General features: G+C 35.7%; 1 protein-coding gene and 1 long non-coding RNA gene across 2 annotated transcripts; one reads left to right on the forward strand and one right to left on the reverse strand.

Moving 5' to 3' along the window:
- Positions 1–1370: 1370 nt before the first annotated feature.
- Positions 1371–2350, reverse strand: LOC108005259 (uncharacterized). The gene is made up of 5 exons (XR_001767273.4): positions 2112–2350; positions 2015–2051; positions 1746–1956; positions 1546–1682; positions 1371–1489 (listed from the first exon to the last, which is right to left on the reverse strand). It is a non-coding gene; the product is annotated as an uncharacterized lncRNA (long non-coding RNA).
- Positions 2351–4312: 1962 nt separating this feature from the next.
- LOC108005254 (proteoglycan 4-like) lies at positions 4313–5814 on the forward strand. The gene is made up of 2 exons (XM_017068447.4): positions 4313–4644; positions 4704–5814. Exons 1-2 carry the CDS (start codon positions 4503–4505, stop codon positions 5780–5782), a joined length of 1221 nt encoding a protein of 406 aa, XP_016923936.3. The 5' UTR covers positions 4313–4502; the 3' UTR covers positions 5783–5814.
- The last annotated feature ends 3423 nt before the right edge of the window (positions 5815–9237 follow it).

Genomic DNA, 9237 nt, shown 5'->3' on the forward strand with positions numbered 1-9237 from the left:
GCTATGAAGGGAATCTTATTCTACCCCTAACATGTGATATTTTCCCAACTTAATAAATATCTCTAGCTATTTACTTACTAAGGAACTATACATAAGTATAACTAGTTCTTGAATATATGGAGAAGCATATACACTTCTCTTAGAGTAGAGGGTATATTGTATTCAAAGAAAAGTATGTGATTCAGATTTTGGTCAAGATACTCCTTTTTTAGAGGTTTTTCAGTCGTAGATTAGCCAAATGAAGGCGTACAAATAAAATACCGACTGTTTTGAGCAGCTTGCTACAAAAGCTATCGATTCCCGTCACTTTAAGGAAGATATATTTTTTGACCCAATTTCTCATTTTGTATTTCTTTTAATTGGTACTACTAGATATGATTATTGTATATTTCATTACATTCAGCTTTTTGCATATTAACACCAATAACTTATAATAGATATTAACATTTGTTTTCCCTTAACCTATTCCTTAAATGAGTGGCGGCATTCCTGAGGATCCTGCGCTTATTCAAAAAGTTTCGAGACAGTGGAATGCCATTAAAAGTTGGAAGACACACGGCAGGACATGGGCATTCCGAAATGGATGCTAAAATCAGCGCAGATCAATGTATGCGTGTGCGCATAAAATTTATGAATTATTGAATCTATGAAAATGTGAACATCACGTACGCCCCTCGCGCCCCCTCTCGCTCTCACCGCCGCACAAAACTATCTGAGACAGACGGAGACGGAAGACAATCGCACAGGACGAACTTACAGTTATGCAGAAAAAAGCGTCGTGGGGGGGGGGGGGGGGAGTGGGCGTGGTCGTGGGCGTGCGTGTGCTGGAATATGCACAGAATTTCATTAAGACATTCGTTCGTTCGACGTTTTCATACCCTGCCAAAAGGCACCTATGATTGCCATATTATTTTTCAACTTTTTTGGATAGGTTGTATAAAGGTTTTTTATTTTTTTTACTTTTGACAGGAGTTTGTAGTATGAACCTACGTAACGTAAGGAATACTTTCTAGAAATCTGAACTCCGTACCTTTAACATAGTGAGCTCTGCTTTGATTAGCAAACTTATATATATATAGAAAAAAAAACCATATACTATTTCTTTTATTTTAGGATAATATTTTCCTGTATACTACAGCATTCCAAGATTGGGTTTTGGGAAATCCCCTTCCTTTCTTTATAAACAAGTTTGCGCATTGGTCCGCGTTTGTTGTTTGCCAAAGTTTGTTCATCTGCTTTGACGTGTTTGTCGATGGCTTAGACCCCAGACCTGAAGTGCGGGATTAATACAACCTTGCTCTCAGATCAAAAACTTTTCTAATAATATCTTTTCTATGAATTTCATTTACAAAGAGAAAAAATAAGTGCAATTTTTTTTTATATTTTTGGTTTAATTCTTCAACAAATGGGTACATATATATATATAACATTTTTAAACCGATGCCATCTCGGGTTCAGCGGAACCGGTACCATCGGTGGGGGAAAAATACTGTGAAAACGAGTTCGATTAATATGAAAATACCAAGAATACTTAGCTCAACTGACCTTAATATAACTCTATTAAGGCGATTCCTAGCGTAGGAGTGTGATCTTCATTATGTTCAAACCTTTGCGGTTCGACTGGATATTGGAAAACATATAGATTATGAAGTTATGTGAAACCAGACATCATCGTATGTGTTCTGGGAGCAAAGGATCTTGATTAGTAAAAAATAAAAAATAATAAAAAGGAATAGAGGACTTACTTGTATGCCGTCAACTCAGCGAAAACGAAGAGCAATGCCATTGCTTACCTGTCAAGAAAAGCAATGGCCAAGTATGTGTGATTGGGTGTGTAAGGTGTGTAAGGTGTGTATGGTGTGTATGGTGTGTATGGTGAATGGTGTGTGTCAGGCGTGCGAGGGAGAGAGGGCATGCAGAGCCTTGTTTAGTCAAACCACGTTAGCTATGGACCTTCTAAAGAATAAAAAAAATTAGTCTTTCTTCTAAGACTTTTTCGCCGATTTTTACTCACCCAAGATCATCAGACAAAATGAAATAGAAATTTAATTCTAGCAGAAAAAAAATATTAAACTTTTTTTTGAACAATTTTTTTTTACTTTTTTTCTCACCTAGTAACACAAATACTTGAAATTTTTTACATTTTTGGTTTGTTTCCGAAAGTAGTTGTGCTCCAGACGAGCTCTGGTGGCAAACTAAATGTATTCCGGCCTGGGCCGGGCTACATGATTTTGACAGTTCATTTGTTCGATTCCATGGATAGTGTGATCTAAAATTTTCAGCCGCACAATGGTAGACGTAGGCAAAACACAAGTTACAATATATCCTCGAAACTGTATTCCACTGAAGATAACAACCAGAATTATACAGAAAATAAAAAAAATACGGGTGAAAATAGAATACACTATTGGGATTTTTATATAAAGAATGATAGTACGTTCAAGAAGTATGATTTCAAATTATTAACTATTATTATTAATGGAATAGTTAAAATAAATATCTGCATATTGAATTAAAAATTGTCTATGTAATATTTAAAAAATCTATGAATAATATGAAATCTATATGAACCAATGTTAAAATCATTAAATATTGTCAGTCAAACGTTTTACATTATTTAAAAAATATTTTTAAGTAACTATTATTGTTAAAATAAATATTTCCATAAATTGCATGATATTATTTAAAGATATTTATATATATATTTATTTAAGTCAGTAAATATGACATTTTACGTTGTTAATAAAGGAATTCATATTAAAATCAATGTTTAGAATTTAAAAAAAAAATATTTCGATTAAATTTAATATATATGTAAATAATATACATAAAAAATGCAATTTGGGGACTTACTACATTTCTTATATCAGAGCAAAAATATGTTTTTTAAAACAGATCAAACAAGATTGTGTAGTTAAAATAAATACTATAGAATTTTAATTTGCTTAAATATTATGATTTCCTTCATTATTAAATACTCTACTTCATTAATTTTTTAAATTACAATTTTTTAATGTACGTTGTGTTTAGAAATCGTTTTTTTTATCACAAAAATAAATTTCGAAAATTCCTAAAGCCACATAAACTAATTTTTGTATTCCCCATTTAAACACTAATATAGGGTATTCAATTTCGTTGCAATCGTTTGAAAAGTGTAAAAGTGTAAGCAGTTCCAACAACAATTTCCATACAAAATAGTTTTCAAGGCCTACAACACCCCAGCCTATGTATACAAATCTGTTGTACTTGTGTAGAAATAGGGGGTTAATAATGGGTAGGAATTTTATCTAAAATACTAAAAGTATACTGAAAAGTTGGGTTTTAATGACAGAAAATGTCATAGCCTTCTTTTCACAAAAATTTAAAAGTTTGCGTTATTTTGTACGTCAATTTCCTGCAACGATATTTTAAAATAGAGGGCGTTCACAATTCTCGTCTGGCAAACTTACAAAGTTTACACTTTAGCAACGCAATTGAATACCATATATGTGTTCGAAGAATTAGAAAGTAAAACGGGGCTAATTGATGAATAAATAAATGTTGTTGTTTATTTCCCAGTCAATCAAGTGGGTTTATGGATCTGTTTACTCAAGGACCAAGGGGGTCGATTATTTTTGGGATTCAGATTTTGGTCAAAAATACTCATTTTTCAGTGGTTTTTCAGTCGTAGTTTAGCCAAATCAAGGCGTACAGCTAAAAGGCCAACTGCTTTGAGCAGCTTGCTACAAATGCTATCGATCCATATCACTCTAAGGAAGATTTATTTTTTGACCCAATCTCTCATTTTTTGTAAGAAGGTGCAACGGTTTTTTTGGGATTCAGATTTTGGTCAAAAATACGTATTTTTTAGTGGTTTTTCAGTCGTAGTTTAGCCAAATGAAGGCGTACAGCTAAAAGACCGACTGTTTTGAGCAGCTTTCTACAAATGTTATCGATCCATTTCACTCTAAGGAAGATTTATTTTTTGACCCAATTTCTCATTTTTTGTAAGGGGGTACATCGGTTATTTTTGGGATTCAGATTTTGGTAAAAAATATGTATTTTATAGTGGTTTTTTAGTCGTAGTCTAGCCAAATCAAGGCGTACAGCTAAAAGGCCAACTGCTTTGAGCAGCTTGCTAAAAAAGCTATCGATCCCTATCACTTATAGGAACATTTATTTTTTGACCCAATTTCTCATTTTTTATACATCGGTTATTTTTGGGATTCAGATTTGGTCAAAAATACTAATTTTTAAGTGGTTTTTCAGCCGTAGTTTAGCCAAATGTGCTTGAATATTTCTCTCTACGATTTAATTTTAGTGCGCTGTTCTGACATACACACTAAATAAAGTTTTTTGGGCATATCCCCATGAAAATACCATGAATCTAGAGTTTCCAACAACCCACCTGCAACCCTAAAACGATTTTGGCCAATCAAGTAGGCCTTGGCCAACTGTCATGACATTTGAAAGCACTTGTCATTATATTCCGAAGGCACTTGGAAAACCTATTCTCTTTAACGATGGCGAAGAAAACGAATTACAAGATGCCCGAGCGCAACTTGGATCTCCCTGCCGATATGGCATTCGTGAACAATCTGCTCAAGGACCTTGGATTGGAGGCGGATTCGTCGTCACGTGGCGTTATCCTGGACCTGGCCTACAGTGAGTTGAAATTCGGGGAAAGATTGAAAGGCAAAGAGTTTGTGAGTGATTTGTTTTAGCTTTGGCAAGGGACAAACTGGTGGAGGCCCAACGCTTTGCCACGATGGCCAACCGTTCCAACGTGAGTGTCGAGGATCTGCACATGGCGGAGCCCGAGCGGGCCGTCCCGCTGGTAAAGATCCCGGAGGAGAGTACCGAGAATCTGGAGGAGATGGAGACCGTCCAGCCGGGGACTAGTGCGAAGGCGAGCGCGCAGGCGTCGAAGCCCCTGGCCAAGGAGGCTAGCCAGGAGCCAGGTTCGAGCAAGGGACCAATGCTGTCCACCTCTCGCGGTGATCAGGTGGGCAAGAAGGCCGATCTGAAGCCCAAGGGCGCTGAGCAGGCCAAACCGAAGCCGAAGACCCGAGCAAGTTCATCCAAACAAGTGGAACCACCTGCCACTCCAACCATTTCCGGAGCTGCTCCTGTACAACGCACTCCCAGAGTCGCCAAGAAGCCACGTATCGGAGCAAGTTCATCCAATCCGGCGGAACCTCCTGCCACTCCAACCACTTCCGGAGCTGGTCCTTCACAACGTACTCCTACGGTCGCCAAGAAGCCACGTATCGGAGCAAGTGCATCCAAACAGGTGGAACCACCTGCCACTCCAACCACTTCCGGAGCTGCTCCTGTACAACGCACTCCCAGGGCTGCCAAGACGCCACGTGGCGGAGCAAGTTCATCCAAGCCGGTGGCGCCTCCTGCCACTCCAACTACTTCCGGAGCTGCTCCTGTACAACGCACTCCCAGGGCTGCCAAGACGCCACGTGGCGGAGCAAGTTCATCCAAGCCGGTGGCGCCTCCTGCCACTCCAACTACTTCCGGAGCTGCTCCTGTACAACGCACTCCCAGGGCTGCCAAGAAACCACGTATCGGAGCAAGTTCATCCAATCCGGCGGAACCTCCTGCCACTCCAACCACTTCCGGAGCTGGTCCTTCACAACGTACTCCTACGGTCGCCAAGAAGCCACGTATCGGAGCAAGTGCATCCAAACAGGTGGAACCACCTGCCACTCCAACCACTTCCGGAGCTGGTCCTTCACAACCCACTCCCAAGGTCGTCAAGAAGCCACGTACTAGAATTATCTACAAAAAGTAGGCTATGAAGGGAATCTTATTCTACCCCTAACATGTGATATTTTCCCAACTTAATAAATATCTCTAGCTATTTATTAGCTTATCAAAAGTCAGTTTTGTCATCTCATGGTTGTTACTAAGGAACTATACATAAGTAAACCTAATTCTTGAATATATGGAGAAGCATATACACTTCTCTTAGAGTAAAGGGTATATTGTTTTCAAAGAAAAGTATGTGATTCAGATTTTGGTTAAAATACTCCTTTTTTTAGTGGTTTTTCAGGCGTACAGCTAAATGACCGAATGTTTTGAGCAGCTTTCTACAAATGCTATCGATCCCTATCACTTAAAGGAACATTTATTTTTTGACCCAATTTCTCATTTTTTGTAAGGGGGTACATCGGTTTTATTTTGGGATTCAGATTTTAGTCAAAAATACTCATTTTTGTGGTTTTTGTGGTACAGCTAAAAGACCGACTGTTTTGAGCAGCTTGCTACAAATGCTATCGATCCATATCACTCTAAGGAAGATTTATTTTTTGACCCAATTTCTCATTTTTTGTAAGGGGGTACATCGGTTTTTATTGGGACTCAGATTTTGGTCAAAAATACACATTTTGTAGTGGTTTTTCAGTCGTAGCAACGCCAAGAAACCTTAGATAAATCCTTGGAGGAATATAAAGAAATGATAAAGAAATGAAAGTAATCGATCAAAGCAGATCTTCAATTTGTTTCTGCATTTCTAAAATCTGAAGTACGTAGACTCAAAATCCAGACCATCGTACATTATAATATTACCCAGAGGTTATGGTATCAAAGTTTCTGAAGTCGTTAGCGAGATAAAGAAAATCAGTGGCTAATCGCAGAACACACATAGTGCTAAAGTAGCGTCACATCCCCATATCCATCCGAGGTTTCCAGCGGCGAGAAGGCAAAACAAGAAAGCTTTTTCGTAGTGCCCGTCCAGAAAGCCCGACGAACCGACGTAACACCCCAAAAAGCGGCACGAGGCGACGTCACGCCGACGGTCCGGATAGGAGTGAGATTAGTGATAACCCCTGCTATCGGGAGCAGAGGAGACCTTGCTGCTCAAAATACTAAATACTCGAAATGAAAACGACAGACTGATTGTGTTTATTTTTTCATTTATTTTGTAACGTTTTTGTTTAATTGCTATTTAACCTAAAATTTGCCATAAACTAAATTGTTTTCATTTTAATTTACTATATAAAAATACGCACAAAATAGTGTTGCAATGGAAGCATAAATAGGCATGTTTCAGCATTAACAAAATTCATGTACAAATGTGTTCATTTCTAAATTATTGTTGTGTCTTTTTCGTTGTTTTTTTTTGTTGCTTTTTCTTTTTGCGTTTTGTTGTTGTTGCCAAGGCGGATATCTATGAAATATTATGATTTATGGTTATATAAATAACGAACAAAGTATATATAAATAGTGTATAATTCAACTGGCATTACATTTCTTGTTCTTCTTTGTTTTTTATCAATCATTCAAGAGTACCACATATAGTTTAGTTTACTAATTTATCATTTCTTAGGAGGAAGACGACTTGGGTAAGTGTTAAGTGTAAGGTTTTATTCCGATAAGGCCACACTTGCTTCATGCGGGGCACAGATTTGTGTTGCTTTGTTTTTCTTTGTTTGTTGTACAAAGGGGAAGAACGCGTTAAAAAAAAAAAAGTATAATAATCATCATGATGATAACCAAAGCTCAGTTTTTAAGTTAGGGTTTTTGTTTTTTTCTTTAAAATTAATTAGAGCAAAAAAACAGTATAATAATATAAGTATGTTAAATATAGGCATTTTAGTAAACCTTTGCACGCTGCCGTAACTCTCCATTCTGATCAAAACAAGTGCTTTTGGGAGTGGGAGTAAAATCAAATCGAAAGTAAAATAAAATAGACATTACAATAATAATAAATAATTAATATGCCTTTGCACTCCGTCTCTGCGTTTCCTTTTCCATTTTCACAAGACTATACATAATTTGTGTTTGTGTATATATATATATATATATAATTTATATAAAATATTAATGATAAGGCACTTTGAGAATTATTTACCCCCCTCGTGCGCGTTGCTGCACACAAATTGATAAACACGCGTGGAATTTGCTCTTTCCTCGGCCGTTTTTTTTTTTTTTTGTTTAAGTCATGCTTGAATTTGTTGCTGCTGTTGGTCATTACATAAATACATAATACGCCGAGTGAAAAAGGTAATAAATAGGAGTAATTAAATATTTGATTTAGTTCGATTTCAATTGCACTGTAGCAATTTTTTCGATATAAATTATTTGCGCAAAAAAAAAGTGTCTCAATAGGGAGTAGACTAAAGTCGCTGCATACAGGTTACATATTTTTAAATATGTACTTTTTTTTTTAGTTTTTTTTTAGCAAAAAGTGTGTACAAAAATAATTTACAATTTTTTTTCTTAAGTTTTGCGCATTTGTTTGCTCAGTTTTTTCATGCTTAATATTACTTTTCTAACACTGTACTCAGTTTGTTTCTGGTTTTGTTTTGTTATCCGCTTTTCGGACTTTTCTGATTCGTTTTTGTTTTTGTTTTTCTCTTTTCCGGCACATACAAAGATCGACAATAGGTTTTCCCTACATAAATATTTTAAATAGGCTTTTTTTGTTAAGGCTTTTCCTTTGTTTTTCCGTTTTTATTACATATGCATGTACTTCAATAATCAATCGACATAAGCATAATTATAATATGGTTTTATATAAGTTGTATATAAATTAAGGGTTTCTCTCATAACACTAAAAATTATATAACTGCACCCAAAAATAGAAGAAATCAAGAAAAAGTTTGTAAAATAAATTAAATAAAAATAAAATATATATAATAAACAAAATGATCTGTCGCATATACCATATAAAAAACATAAAATTATCAATGGTCAAAATATATATATGTGTGTGTGGGTGTGTGTTTGTCTGAGTGTGTGTGTCGCATGTGTTGTTTTCATAAATTATTAACATTAATTGCATATAAAATATATCTGGTATGTTTTATGTAAATAGATGTGAAAATAAATTATGGTGTTTAAAAATCAGCATTTCCATTTCATAGATCCATTTAAATAGTACAAAGAATCGTAGTCATTCAAACAAAAAAAAAACTACATCAAATCAATGACAGAATTCCATTATTAACTTCTCAAAACGAAAAATTGTTTGTTGCTCGTTGGTTGTTGTTGGTGTTTGTTGTTGTGGTTGTTGTTGTTGTTGTGATTGGTTGCACGAATTGCAGAGGTATATCATCAATAATATTCATATCATCATCCAAGATCATCATCATATAATCGTAATCGTAATGTAATTGTTAAATATAATTTATAAGCTTTATCAAAATATTTTAACTCTCGTATGTACACAACGTTTTCTATTACATAAATTTAGCAAAAAATAATAAATTAAAGAATTTCCTTAGCTCCGTTTTCTGTCCGTTT

This window comes from Drosophila suzukii, chromosome X, assembly GCF_043229965.1.
Source record: "Drosophila suzukii chromosome X, CBGP_Dsuzu_IsoJpt1.0, whole genome shotgun sequence".
Lineage (NCBI taxonomy): Eukaryota > Metazoa > Arthropoda > Insecta > Diptera > Drosophilidae > Drosophila > Drosophila suzukii.